The sequence below is a fragment of the Chaetodon trifascialis genome, chromosome 7, assembly GCF_039877785.1.
Source record: "Chaetodon trifascialis isolate fChaTrf1 chromosome 7, fChaTrf1.hap1, whole genome shotgun sequence".
Lineage (NCBI taxonomy): Eukaryota > Metazoa > Chordata > Actinopteri > Chaetodontiformes > Chaetodontidae > Chaetodon > Chaetodon trifascialis.
This window is the reverse complement of record NC_092062.1, coordinates 10,760,588-10,775,493: the sequence shown is the minus strand read 5'-3', so window position 1 is coordinate 10,775,493 and position 14,906 is coordinate 10,760,588. Positions and strand designations below refer to the sequence as shown.

Here is a 14,906-nt window from a genome sequence, read left to right as displayed (position 1 = left end):
TTGTTGTTTGGTCCATTAACACAAGGTCGGCGCAACTCATTGAACTAATCAACAATAATCAAGTTGAGCTGATCATCAGTTAGAATTCTGCAGGTTTTCTATCACTGCTGCAAGAAAAATGATGAGTCACCTCATGTGCAGCAGAGGATTTTTCAGGATTGAAGCAAGCAACAACAACAACAGGTATATGTCAGTGCTTCAATGGACTTTTATTTAATATCATGTAATTCAGAATATTAGCATAATGACATAAATGCCAAACCAGGAGATGCACTTGACACATTTCAAAGAAAAGTTAACTGTCACATTGAGTAAAAACAGATTAAAATAAGACAAAAACAATGTTGAAAGAGTACATACACATGATATCTTAATCATATTGAAGTTTATTGTGATGATACACTGTAGTATCGGCAGATATTTAGCACAGAGTGGATGATATAGTGACATTACACATGAACAACAGTACAACCAATTCCAGTCACATCTTCAGATATTTACAGCCACAAGTACAACTGAAAGCTGTAAAACTGCTGTCAGATAAAAAAAAGAAAGCTTCATAAATGAATATTTAGTGGTTGTTGTTGAAATTCCAGGCTGGCGCAGAATCTTCAGAACCTGCAGCAGACACCACATCCGTGCATGTTAGGACAGCAACCGCAGCAAAATTTACAGCGAGCGGGGCTGCTGTGACGCTTCATTCTGCTGCTATACGGCATCTGTGTGAAAGACAAGAGACATGAGCAGGGTGTTCATCTCCAGCATCATCTCTCACTCTGTTTATTCTCTCTGCTGCTCTGATGCTCCTGCTGCTCATATGGCTCATGGTGTTTGACTTCATTCATTCAGTTAACTGAACGTACCGTCCACGATTCCACTGGAATCTCCAGATGTTCAAGGCTCATTGGCTCCTCCAGCTCTTCCACCTGTCAATGAATTTGGTGAATTTAGGAACAACATCTCAGTATTTTGACAAAACACTCACAACTGAGAAGAAAATGAAATGACTGAAGTCAAGTTCTTACTTCAGAGACTGGGACAGCAGAGCTCTGCTGAAGGCAAATGAAGGTCAGCACGACGGCCACTGCAACTGCAACACTGAACGTCTTCATCTTTGGAGGGTTTGAGTGGATGACTTGTTAAATCCTTTGACTCTTTGGTGACTCTTGTCAGCTCCTTTGACTTCTTCTCCTGTCTGATGGTTGAGTCTGTAAGATGTGCTGCTATTTATATTCACCTGGACCACTGTTGCCTCATCACTAACAACAACTACAGTCCACTGGCTGCTTTCAGGCACAGGCTTGCATCACTCTCTGAGGGATGCTGGGAATGAGACTGGGAAATTCCTCAGCAAAGGTGACTGGAAAATCTCTACTTTTTATTTCCTGGCTCCACAAATCAATCATTAACGTTTTGTCTCTTATCGGTTCGCTTTCTGGTACTGCTCTGTCATAAAGTGTATGATTAGAATTATTCCCTACTTCCAAGAGTCGTTGTTATGCCCAACAAAGAACACAGATAAGAAATAATATTATGCTTTTGTTTTCACATAACATTACTTTGATAGTGTGACTGATCCCCTGCCATGTTATCAATTATGAATAAATCAATACTACATTCACAAACACAGTGTAAAATTTTACACAGTGTTACATTCATGACAGTGAAGACATTGAAATTATGATGAAGTAAACTGTCAACAAACCATTGTATAGAAACAAAACTATCAGTTATTACACGGGCCATTTGAATTTTCTTCAGCGTCAGCTTTTCCAGACAGATGACGCAATCACCAATATTCCCAAATAATGAACCACGATGACAATGTAAACATATCTTTCAGTCTTTATCTTTTTTGAAACAGGCAGCTTTTGAGCTCATTGAAGTTAACCTTAGTGTGTATGCAATGCTGTATTCACTGATGTCCAGTAACTTCAAGCAAAGTTTTAATTTGTTGCACCTACATTAAAAGCAGCAAATATTCTCATGAATGTCCACTATTTGCAGGAAGTGATACAGGATTCAAGCTTCTATTCAAGATGATCTAAAAGTCCATTTGCATTTGGTGTTTAGGAACCCATTTCTCCAGGACAAGTGAGTGAGAGCAGACGGGTTAGAGAGAACAGGAGATATTGAGAGAGGCAACAATGGACCGGTTACCTATACATAGTCCAAACTGCAGGAGTACTTAATACATTTTAATTCTGTTTCAGTGTTCTGTCCCTATTTCCATAACTCTGTAAAGTGCAGCTTTATATTGTAATGTACTGTCTGCAATGATATAATGCATGATGACCCTCTGTGGTCACCTTGATGAAATCACGAGTACCCAATTTCATGCAGCTGCAAAACAATTGAGCTGCATCACATCCTTTGTGACAAATGTGTATAAATACAAGCAATGCATTAACATATTTCCAACTCTCGCACAGACATTGTAGATACATTTTGTCCCTTGCTAAAGCTAAGCATGTTGATAATGTGCATTGGTACAGAGACTAGAGACAATTGTAGACAGCAATGAAGTTGAGTTGATCATCACATAAAGTTCTGCCGGTTTTCCATCACTGCTGCGAGAACAATGATGAGTCACCTTGTGTGAACCAGAGGATTTTTCAAGACTGAAACAAACATTTGTGTCCTTTGCTGAAGATAAGATAAGATAAGATAAGATAAGATAAGATAAGATATTCCTTTATTCGTGTCACAGTGGGGAAATTTTTGGAATTACAGCAGCAAAGTGGACAGCAAAAAATAGAGGCCATCAGTAAAAAGGACATTAAATATCAAACAAGCAATATAAACAATATAAATAACATAAACAAGGAATGTTGAATAATATTAACTATAGGTACTGATATTGCACATTGGTTGATAGTACTCCTGACTGGAGTATTGATATTGCACATAGGAGTAATAATATACCTGATTGAAAACAACCTCAGTCTCCTGAGCAGATAAAGTCTGCTCTGGCCTTTCTTGTAAAGTGCAGTTGTGTTGTGAGTCCAGTCCAGTTTATTGTTCAGGTGAAACACCCAGGTACTTATAAGATGTCACCATCTCGATGTCCGCATGTTGATAATGTACATTTGTGCAGGAGCTAGAGACCATTGTCGACAATAATCAAGTTGGTGTCCAGGGACGACTGGAGGACAGCCAGGAAAGACTGAATGGCAGCATGGAAATATTGAGAGTGGACGGTGAGTTACCCAACCCACTAGTCTCTCAGAAGAGAGAGACCCAAAGTAACTATGAAGAACTCCAAGAAAAAACAACCCGCGCGCCCTCCGAGAGGCAGGTTGAAAGATGGGCCTAATAGGACGGACCACATGATAACGACTGCAATAGAAATGGTTAATGAGTGCACCAGAACTCCTGTAAAAGAGGAGAAGATTCTCTAAAATGTGCATGCGGATTGGAAAAAGTGACCACGTTCATGGGGTTACAAATCTACCAGGGGAAATCAAGCTGTGGTCAGAAAGGCCAACAGCAACCTTGCACCGCTCCAGTGGGTGATACAAGGGGACCAAAAGCTGGGTCGAAAACCACAGAGCTGATGGACCCAACGTTGCTGAAGGCATGAAGGGCACAGAGGAAGACGGCCCCCTGGTGGAGGCAGAGCCCCTGCGTGAGCACCAAGACCCAGTCCCCACCACCTCTCATAGAACAGAGCCACAAGCAGAGACCAAGAAGCCAACTAGAAAGAACAAGATCAAATGGCCAAGATCAAACAAAGCAAAGGCAGGGCACACATTGGATGCAGACCTGATCAAGACACTCGAGGAATATATAGAGGTGTTGAAGCCAAGATTAACCTGTTTGGGCATATAATATACCAGACCTGTAAGGACAGGTTTGGCGAAGCTATCCCCAAACAGAGGACTGCCCCAAGAGAAAAGGGAGGGAGAGAAAAGGAGATCATCCAGCTTGTGCAAAGGCACCGACAACTCCACAAGAACTGGAGGAAGGCAATGCAGCCAGAGAGAAAGGGTCTGAAAGCCCTGTGGGAGGAGGTCCAACAAAGGTTAGCCAGGCTTTGCAGAACTGAACCCATCCGCAAGCATAGCAAACAGAAGCAAAAAGAGTGAACCAGCTTCTTCAAAATCCCTTCAAGCATGCCAGACAGCTGCTGGACGAGAAGAAGAGTGGGAAGCTTGAAGCCACCAGGGAGCAGGTGGAACATCATGCGAAAAGGCAGTACAGTGACCCGTTAAGGAACATCCCAGCAGGAACACCAGGGTATTTGCCTCGGCCTACACCACCAACAGCTGAATTCAACACCATGCCCCCCAAGCTCATTAAAGTCAGGCAAGTCGTTATGAAGACAAGGTCCTCTTCCACACCTGGCCCCAATGGAGTCCCCTACAAGTTCTACAAGCACTGCCCCAAGGTACTAGAGCTGCTATGGTACCTTATGCGAACTGCCTGGAAGAAACAACTCATTCCAACAGAATGGCAAAGAGCGGTGGCGGTCTTCATCCCCAAGGAACCAAAACTCCAAAGACATAAGCCAATTCAGAAACATCGATCAGCTAAATGTAGAAGGAAAGATCTTCTTCTATGTAATGGCCAGAAGGATGACCACCTACCTGCTAGAGAATGGCTACATTGACACCAAATGCCAGAAAGCAGGAGTCCCAGGATTCCCAGGTGTGGAGAGCACTCCATGATGATCTGGGGCCAGATCCAGAAGGTCAAGCAGGAGGAGACTGACCTGCATGTCATCTAGCTTGACCTTGCCAAAGCGTATGGATCAGTCTCACACCTGCTGATCAACTACCCTATGGAGTTCTCCTACATGTCCTCTTCATAAAGAACCTGATTGCATCCTACTTCAATGATCTGCAGATGTGCTTTGCCCTCCAAGATTACACCTCTGGGTGGCAGCAGCTACAAGTAGCAATCACTATGGGTTGTGTCATTTCTCCAATCGTGTTCATGGCAGCCTTTGAGATAATCCCCTTGGAGCAAGACCAATGGTTGGAGTGATCAAAGTACCATCTGGTCAGAAACTACCCCCATTGAGGAGCTGCACGGACATCACCAGCCTTCTTCAGATGGCACCATGTCCATCTCGATTGCTTAAAAGAATGGATGAGTTGATGGCTTGGGTAAGAATCATGATCAACCGCAAGGAGAGGAAGGAAATGGTAGGGGCAGAGGTGGTGAGGATGGAGGAAGAGCGCTACAAGATCAAGGCTATGTTGCAGGGCCGACAAGGAAGCTGGATAACTTGGGAGGGAGTTGTCAACCGAAATATTTGTTGGTCAGACCTGTGGAAGATTCCACAGGCAAGACTTAGCTTCCTGATTCGTGCAACCTGCAACACGTTTCCCTGTCCTCATAAGCTCCAACAGTGGTTCGGGAACAAGGAATGCTTTTACCTCTGCAATGCCCACAACACAAGCCTCCATCACATTCTGTCAGGCTGTATGATCGTGCTCTCTCAGGGGCAGTACAGATGGTGCCACGACCAACTCCTGAGAAAGCTAGCTGAGGAGCTGGAGAGGCGTTGGCAAGACAACAAAAAGTCACCACTGGCAGAGAGCCACATCAACTTTGTCACAGAAGGTGGGGATAAAAGATACACCAGGCCAAGAGAAACACATAGACCCTGTTCCCCTAAAGAGGAGTGGAACATGAAGGTTGACCTCGACAGGCAACTTCGGTTCCCCACAGAGATCACCACCACATCTCTCTGTCCCAACATTGTTGTTTGGTCCATTAACACAAGGTCGGCGCAACTCATTGAACTAATCAACAATAATCAAGTTGAGCTGATCATCAGTTAGAATTCTGCAGGTTTTCTATCACTGCTGCAAGAAAAATGATGAGTCACCTCATGTGCAGCAGAGGATTTTTCAGGATTGAAGCAAGCAACAACAACAACAGGTATATGTCAGTGCTTCAATGGACTTTTATTTAATATCATGTAATTCAGAATATTAGCATAATGACATAAATGCCAAACCAGGAGATGCACTTGACACATTTCAAAGAAAAGTTAACTGTCACATTGAGTAAAAACAGATTAAAATAAGACAAAAACAATGTTGAAAGAGTACATACACATGATATCTTAATCATATTGAAGTTTATTGTGATGATACACTGTAGTATCGGCAGATATTTAGCACAGAGTGGATGATATAGTGACATTACACATGAACAACAGTACAACCAATTCCAGTCACATCTTCAGATATTTACAGCCACAAGTACAACTGAAAGCTGTAAAACTGCTGTCAGATAAAAAAAAGAAAGCTTCATAAATGAATATTTAGTGGTTGTTGTTGAAATTCCAGGCTGGCGCAGAATCTTCAGAACCTGCAGCAGACACCACATCCGTGCATGTTAGGACAGCAACCGCAGCAAAATTTACAGCGAGCGGGGCTGCTGTGACGCTTCATTCTGCTGCTATACGGCATCTGTGTGAAAGACAAGAGACATGAGCAGGGTGTTCATCTCCAGCATCATCTCTCACTCTGTTTATTCTCTCTGCTGCTCTGATGCTCCTGCTGCTCATATGGCTCATGGTGTTTGACTTCATTCATTCAGTTAACTGAACGTACCGTCCACGATTCCACTGGAATCTCCAGATGTTCAAGGCTCATTGGCTCCTCCAGCTCTTCCACCTGTCAATGAATTTGGTGAATTTAGGAACAACATCTCAGTATTTTGACAAAACACTCACAACTGAGAAGAAAATGAAATGACTGAAGTCAAGTTCTTACTTCAGAGACTGGGACAGCAGAGCTCTGCTGAAGGCAAATGAAGGTCAGCACGACGGCCACTGCAACTGCAACACTGAACGTCTTCATCTTTGGAGGGTTTGAGTGGATGACTTGTTAAATCCTTTGACTCTTTGGTGACTCCTGTCAGCTCCTTTGACTTCTTCTCCTGTCTGATGGTTGAGTCTGTAAGATGTGCTGCTATTTATACTCACCTGGACCACTGTTTGCATCACTGACAGCAACTACAGTCCAGTGACTGCTATCAGGCACAGGCTTGCATCACTCTCTGAGGGATGCTGGGAATGAGACTGGGAAATTCCTCAGCAATGGTGACTGGAAAATCTCTACTTTTTGTGTGTTTGCTCCACAAATCAATCTTGAACATTTTGTCTCTTATCGGTTTGCTTTACAGTACTGTTCTGTCGCAGAGTGTCAGTTATTACAGGGGCCATTTTCTTCAGCGTCTACTTTTCCAGACAGATGATGCAATCACCAATATTCCCAAATAATGAACCACGATGACAATGTAAACATATCTTTCAGTCTTTATCTTTATTTGAAACATGCAGCTACTGAGCTCATTGAAGTTAACCTTAGTGTGTATGCAATGCTGTATTCACTGATGTCCAGTAACTTTAAGCAAGGCTTTAATTTGTTGCACCTACATTAAAAGCAGCAAATTTCTCATGAATGTCCACTGTGTGCAGGAGGTGATGCAGGATTCAAGCTTCTATTCAAGATTATTTAAATTCCATCTATATTTGATGTTTAGGAACCCATTTCTCCAGGATAAGTGAGTGAGAGCAGACAGGTTAGAGAGAACACAAGATATTGAGAGAGGCAACAATGGACCAGTTACCTATACATAGTCCAAACTGCAGGAGTACTTAATACACTTTAATTTTCTTTCAGTGTTCTGTCCCTTTTTTCATGAATCTGTCCATTAAGATTCCCTAATTGCAGCTTTATACTGTAAATTACAATAGGCCTAATAGGACGGACCACACAATAACGACTGCAATGGAAATGGTTGACGAGAACACCAGAACTCCTGTAAAAGAGGAGAAGATCCTCTTAAAATGTGCATGTGGATTGGAAAAAGTGACCACGTTCAGGAGGTTACAAATCTACCAGGGGAAATCAAGCTGTGGTCAGAAAGGCCAACAGCAACCTTGCACCGCTCCAGTGGGTGATACAAGGGGACCAAAAGCTGGGTCGAAAACCACAGAGCTGATGGACCCAACGTTGCTGAAGGCATGAAGGGCACAGAGGAAGACGGCTCCCTGGTGGAGGCGGAGCCCCTGCGTGAGCACCAAGACCCAGTCCCCACCACCTCTCATAGAACAGAGCCACAAGCAGAGACCAAGAAGCCAGCTAGAAAGAACAAGATCAAATGGCCAAAATCAAACAAAGCAGAGGCATGGCGCACATTGGACACAGACCCAGATCCAGAAGGCCAAGCGGGAGGAGACTGATCTGCATGTCATCTGGCTTGACCTTGCCAAAGCGTATGGATCAGTCCCACACCAGCTGATCAACTACCCTATGGAGTTCTCCTACATGCCCCCTTCAGAAAGAACCTGATTGCATCCTACTTCAATGATCTGCAGATATGTTTTGCCCTCCAAGATTACACCACCACTTCGATATACCACCAAACTGTCTGACAAACAGATGGAGGGAACTGTCATGAAGCAGCTAACAGACGGCCTGGCAAGGATCGACCAAAGCCAACTCCCTAGGAAGTACAAGGTCTGGTGCTACCAGTTCACTCTCTGCAAGAGGGTAATGTGGCCGCTGAAAATGAGTGAGATCTCCTCATCTACCACAAGAAAGATGGACAGAAAAGCCAACTCATTCATCCGAAAGTGGCTGGGGCTGCCAGGGTGCCTCTTCGAAACAGGCCTCTTCGGGAAGAACACACTGCAACTGCCACTGCAATCCATCAGGCAGGCCTATATGCAAGAGAAGACCAGGCTGGTTCTTGAGCTAAGAGAGTCCACTGATCAGTCAGTAAGTAACGCAAACATCAAGGTTCTAACGCGGCCGAAAGTTGAATGCTTAAACTGAAGTCAAACATGCTGTTGGCAGGCTGTAACATCAAGAGGTTGTTGGCAGTGTCCAGGTAGGAAGAGAAGGACGAGGATGGGGAGAGGTGCCTCACTTTCTGGTCCAAAGCCAACTGCAAGGAGGGGAAGGAGGTGGTGGTGGCGGAGATGTTGAGGATGGAGAAAGAGAGCTACAAGATCAAGGCTATGTCGCAGGGCCAACAAGGAAGTTGGACAACTTGGGAGGGAGTTGTCAACCGAAATATCAGTTGGTCAGACCTGTGGAAGATTTCACAGGCAAGGCTTAGCTTCCTAATTAATGCAACCTGCAACACACTTCCCTGTCTTTGTAAGCTCCAACAGTGGTTCGGGAACGAGGAGTGCTGTTACCTCTGCAATGCCCACAACAAGCCTCCATCACATTCTGTCAGGCTGTATGATCATGATCTCTCAGGAGCGCTACAGATGGCGCCACAACCAGCTCCTGAGAAAGCTAGCTGAGGTGTTGGAGAGGTGTCGACAAGACAACAAAAAGTCACCACTGGCAGAGAGCCACATCAACTTTGTCACGGAAGGTGGGGATCAAAGATACACCAGGCCAAGAGAAACACATAGACCCTGTTCCCCTAAAGAGGAGTGGGACATGAAGGTAGACCTTGACAGGCAACTTCGGTTCCCCACAGAGATCACCACCACATCTCTCTGTCCCATCATTGTTGTTTGGTCCATTAACGCAAGGTCGGCACAACTCATCGAACTGATGATTCCCCATGAGGAAGGGATTGAGGCTGCCTTCGTGCACAAGAAGGCCAAATCCGCCGAACTGGCTGCAGAGTGTCAGGAGGCTGGCTGGAAGACCGCCGTCCGCCCTTTTGAGTTGGGATGCAGAGGCATTGTGGTGCTGTCAACCATGCACCTCTTGAGGGACAGAGGAGTGACTGAAGGGAATTTGTGCAGAGACTAGAGACCATTGTAGACAGTAATCAAGTTGAGCTGATCATCATTTAAAGTTCTGCAGATTTTCTATCACTGCTGCAAGAAAAATGATGAGTCATCTCATGTGCAGCAGATCAAGATTGAAAATAACAACAACAACAACAACAGGTATATGTCAGTGTTTTCATGGACTGACTTTTATCGAATATTAGGTAATTTAGCATATTAGCACAGTCAATAGACTGAGAATATTAATATGCCAATTGTGGAAATTCATCAATGAGTTAACTTGCCATTCTGCTTTATTTGTGACATAAATGCTAAACCAGGAGATGCATTTGACACAGTTCAAAGAAAAGTCAGCTGTCACATTGACTCCAGATTAAAATAAGACAATAACAATGTTTAAAGAGCAGGTTCACACATGATATATTAGTCAAATTGAAGTTTATTGTGATAGTACACTGTAGTATCAGCAGATATTGAGCACAGAGTGGATGATACGATGACATTACACATGAACTACATTACAACCAATTCCAGTCACATCTTCAGATATTTACAACCACAAGTACAACTGAAACCTGTAAAACTGTTGTCAGATAAAAAAAAAAAAAAAAGAAAGCTTCATAAATGAATATTTAGTGGTTGTTGTTGAAATTCGGGGCTGGTGCAGAATCCTCAGAACCTGCAGCAGACACCACATCCGTGCATGTTAGGACAGCAACCGCAGCAAAATTTACAGCGAGCGGGGCTGCTGTGACGCTTCATTCTGCTGCTATACGGCATCTGTGTGAAAGACAAGAGACACGAGCAAGGTGTTCATCTCCAGCATCGTCTCTCACTCTGTTTATTCTCTCTGCTGCTCTGATGCTCCTGCTGCTCATCTGGCTCATGGTATTTGACTTCATTCATTCAGCTAACTGAACGTACTGTCCACAATTCCACTGGAATCTCCAGATGTTCAAGGCTCATTGGCTCCTCCAGCTCTTCCACCTGTCAATGAATTTGGTGAATTTAGGAACAACATCTCAGTATTTTGACAAAACACTCACAGCTGAGAAGAAAATGAAATGACTGAAGTCAAGTTCTTACTTCAGAGACTGGGACAGCAGAGCTCTGCTGAAGGCAAATGAAGGTGAGCACGACGGCCACTGCAACTGCAACACTGAAAGTCTTCATCTTTGGAGGGTTTGAGTTGATGACTTGTTAAATCCTTTGACTCTTTGGTGTCTCTTGTCAACTCCTTTGACTTCTTCTCCTGTCTGATGGTTGAGTCTGTAAGATGTGCTGCTATTTATACTCACCTGGACCACTGTTGCCTCATCACTGCCAACAACTACAGTCCAGTGACTGCTATCAGGCACAGTCTTGCATCACTCTCTGAGGGATGCTGGGAATGAGACTGGGAAATTCCTCAGCAAAGGTGACTGGAAAATCTCTACTTTTTGTGTGATTGCTCCACAAATCAATCATTAACATTTAGTCTCTTATCGGTTTGCTTTACAGTACTGTTCTGTCACAGAGTGTCAGTTATTACAGGGGCCATTTGAATTTTCTTCAGCGTCAGCTTTTCCAGACAGATGATGCAATCACCAATATTCCCAAATAATGAACCACGATGACAATGTAAACATATCTTTCAGTTTTTATCTTTAGTTGAAACATGCAGCTACTGAGCTCATTGAAGTTAACCTTAGTGTGTATGCAATGCTGTATTCACTGATGTCCAGTAACTTCAAGCAAGGCTTTAATTTGTTGCACCTACATTAAAAGCAGCAAATATTCTCATGCATGTCCACTGTGTGCAGGAGGTGATGCAGGATTCAAGCTTCTATTCAAGATGATCTAAAAGTCCATTTATATTTGGTGTTTAGGAACCCATTTCTCCAGGACAAGTGAGTGAGAGCAGACAGGTTAGAGAGAATAAGAGATCTTGAGAGAGGCAACAATGGACCAGTTACCTATACGTAGTCCAAACTGCAGGAGTACTTAATATGCTTTAATTCTCTTTCAGTGTTCTGTCAATATTTGTTAAATGCTTTTGTTTTCACATAACATTACTTTGATATTGTGACTGATCCCCTGCCATGTTTTCAGTTATGAATAGATCAATACTGCTTTCACAAACACAGTGAAACATTTTTCAGTGTTACATTCATGACAGTAACGACAATGAAATTACAATGAAGTAAACTGTCAACAAACCATTGTATAGAAACAAAACTATCAGTTATTACAGGGGCCGTTTGAATTTTCTTCAGCGTCAGCTTTTCCAGACAGATGATGCAATCACCAATATTCTCTAATCGACTCATTTGATAACTGTGATGTCACACCTACTTTCTTCATGTGACCAAAATAAGAAAAAAAATCTCATAATGACATAGTATGAACCTGATTTGAGATGTCCATCAGTTCGTTAAAATACTTTGAAGAAGCTCATCATTGACAGTCATGATGATCACATGTCACTTTTTTATCAGCAACAAATGTTTTTAGTCAATCCAAGCACTTTTCTTCAACATGACTTATTGTCTTCAAATTTGTGGCGTCTATTTTGCATCAGACCCAAATGTTTGAGTGCAAATACTCGAACCCTTATGACAATATAAACATATCTTTCAGTCATTATCTTTATTTGAAACGGGCAGCTTTTGAGCTCATTAAAGTTAACCTTAGTGTGTATGCAATGCTGTAGTCACTGATGTCCAGTAACTTCAAGCAAGGCTTTAATTTGTTGCACCTACATTAAAAGCTGCAAATATTCTCATGCATGTCCACTGTGTGCAGGAAGTGATGCAGGATTCAAGCTTCTATTAAAAAATTACTTAAAAGTCCATTTACATTTGGTGTTTACTGTCCCTGTTTCTCCAGGACAAGTGAGTGAGAGCAGACAGGTTAGAGAGAATAAGAGATATTGAGAGACGGAACAAAAGAAGGGTTCAGAATTCACACACGCCAAACTGCATAACTACTTCACATGTTTTAGTTCTGTCTCAGTGTTCCGTCTCTATTTCCATAAATCTGTCTGTAAAAATTCTCTAAGTGCAGCTTTACATTGAAAAGTATCGTCTGCATGATGACCCTCTGTGGTCACCTTGATGAAATGACATGTACCCAAATTCATGCTGCTGCAAAACAATTGAGCTGCATCACATCCATTGAGACAAATGTTTGTAAATATGGTGCAATACATCAACATTTTTCCACTAATTCTCACACAGACATTGTAGGTACATTTGTGTCCTGTTGCTGAAGCTAAGCATGTTGATAATGGTTATTTGTGCAGGGAGTAGAAATCATTGTTGACAATAATCAAGTTGAGCTGATCATCACTTCAAGTTCTGCACGTTTTCTATCACTGCTGCAAGAAAAATGATGAGTCACCTCGTGTGCACCAGAGGATTTTTCAAGATTGAAACGAACAACAACAAGAAGAACAACAGGTATATGTCAGTGTTTTCATGGACTGATTTTTATTGAATATCATGTAATTCAGGATATTAGTAAAATAAATGTTGAGAAGACACTGAGACAATTTCTATGCCAATTGTGGAAATTCTTCAATGAGATAACTTGATATTCTGGCTTATTTATGACATAAAAGCTAATCCAGGAGATGCATTTGACACATTTCAAAGAAAAGTCAACTGTCACATTGACTCCAGATTAAAATAAGACAATAACAATGTTTGAAGAGCAGGTTCACACATGATATATTAGTCAAATTGAAGTTTATTGTGATAGTACACTGTAGTATCAGCAGATATTTAGCACAGAATGGATGATACGGTGACATTACACATGAACTACATTACAACCAATTCCAGTCACATCTTCAGATATTTACAACCACAAGTACAACTGAAAGGTGGAAAACTGCTGTCAGATAAAAAAAGAAAGCTTCATAAATGAATATTTAGTGGTTGTTGTTGAAATTCCAGACTGGCGCAGAATCCTCAGAACCTGCAGCAGACTCCACATCCGTGCATGTTAGGACAGCAACCGCAGCAAAATTTACAGCGAGCGGGGCTGCTGTGACGCTTCATTCTGCTGCTATACGGCATCTGTGTGAAAGACAAGAGACATGAGCAGGGTGTTCATCTCCAGCATCATCTCTCACTCTGTTTATTCTCTCTGCTGCTCTGATGCTCCTGCTGCTCATCTGGCTCATGGTATTTGACTTCATTCATTCAGTTAACTGAACGTACCGTCCACGATTCCACTGGAATCTCCAGATGTTCAAGGCTCATTGGCTCCTCCAGCTCTTCCACCTGTCAATGAATTTGGTGAATTTAGGAACAACATCTCAGTATTTTGACAAAACACTCACAGCTGAGAAGAAAATGAAATGACTGAAGTCAAGTTCTTACTTCAGAGACTGGGACAGCAGAGCTCTGCTGAAGGCAAATGAAGGTCAGCACGACGGCCACGGCAACTGCAACACTGAAAGTCTTCATCTTTGGAGGGTTTGAGTGGATGACTTGTTAAATCCTTTGACTCTTTGGTGACTCTTGTCAGCTCCTTTGACTTCTTCTCCTGTCTGATGGTTAAGTCTGTAAGATGTGCTGCTATTTATACTCACCTGGACCACTGTTGCCTCATCACTGACAGCAACTACAGTCCAGTGACTGCTATCAGGCACAGGCTTGCATCACTCCCTGAGGGATGCTGGGAATGAGACTGGGAAATTCCTCAGCAATGGTGACTGGAAAATCTCTACTTTTTGTGTGTTTGCTCCACAAATCAATCATGAACATTTAGTCTCTTATCGGTTTGCTTTACAGTACTGTTCTGTCACAGAGTGTCAGTTATTACAGGGGCCATTTGAATTTTCTTCAGCGTCAGCTTTTCCAGACAGATGATGCAATCACCAATATTCCCAAATAATGAACCACGATGACAATGTAAACATATCTTTCAGTTTTTATCTTTAGTTGAAACATGCAGCTACTGAGCTCATTGAAGTTAACCTTAGTGTGTATGCAATGCTGTATTCACTGATGTCCAGTAACTTAAAGCAAGGCTTTAATTTGTTGCACCTACATTAAAAGCAGCAAATATTCTCATGAATGTCCGCTGTGTGCAGGAGGTGATGCAGGATTCAAGCTTCTATTCAAGATGATCTAAAAGTCCATTTATATTTGGTGTTTAGGAACCCATTTCTCCAGGCCAAGTGAGTGAG

At 42.6% G+C, this 14,906-nt stretch overlaps 2 protein-coding genes across 2 annotated transcripts; both read right to left on the bottom strand.

The window, feature by feature from the left end:
- Nucleotides 1-444: 444 nt before the first annotated feature.
- On the bottom strand, nt 445-1,183 carry LOC139333691 (hepcidin-like). Its single transcript, XM_070966302.1, has 3 exons — nt 1,026-1,183; nt 864-926; nt 445-719 (listed from the first exon to the last, which is right to left on the bottom strand). Exons 1-3 carry the CDS (start codon nt 1,110-1,112, stop codon nt 612-614), a joined length of 258 nt encoding a protein of 85 aa, XP_070822403.1. The 5' UTR covers nt 1,113-1,183; the 3' UTR covers nt 445-611.
- Nucleotides 1,184-6,153: 4,970 nt separating this feature from the next.
- LOC139333483 (hepcidin-like) lies at nt 6,154-6,862 on the bottom strand. Its single transcript, XM_070965926.1, has 3 exons — nt 6,735-6,862; nt 6,573-6,635; nt 6,154-6,428 (listed from the first exon to the last, which is right to left on the bottom strand). Exons 1-3 carry the CDS (start codon nt 6,819-6,821, stop codon nt 6,321-6,323), a joined length of 258 nt encoding a protein of 85 aa, XP_070822027.1. The 5' UTR covers nt 6,822-6,862; the 3' UTR covers nt 6,154-6,320.
- Nucleotides 6,863-14,906: the final 8,044 nt, after the last annotated feature.

What these genes read in the sequence shown, in the direction of transcription:
- LOC139333691 (XM_070966302.1), bottom strand. Translation starts at nt 1,112, where the DNA reads ATGAAGACGTTCAGTGTTGCAGTTGCAGTGGCCGTCGTGCTGACCTTC. An exon ending in CTGCTGTCCCAGTCTCTGAA is followed by an intron (nt 927 to 1,025) that starts GTAAGAACTTGA and finishes ATTCATTGACAG; the next exon opens with GTGGAAGAGCTGGAGGAGCC. An exon ending in TTCCAGTGGAATCGTGGACG is followed by an intron (nt 720 to 863) that starts GTACGTTCAGTT and finishes TCTTTCACACAG; the next exon opens with ATGCCGTATAGCAGCAGAAT.
- LOC139333483 (XM_070965926.1), bottom strand. Translation starts at nt 6,821, where the DNA reads ATGAAGACGTTCAGTGTTGCAGTTGCAGTGGCCGTCGTGCTGACCTTC. An exon ending in CTGCTGTCCCAGTCTCTGAA is followed by an intron (nt 6,636 to 6,734) that starts GTAAGAACTTGA and finishes ATTCATTGACAG; the next exon opens with GTGGAAGAGCTGGAGGAGCC. An exon ending in TTCCAGTGGAATCGTGGACG is followed by an intron (nt 6,429 to 6,572) that starts GTACGTTCAGTT and finishes TCTTTCACACAG; the next exon opens with ATGCCGTATAGCAGCAGAAT.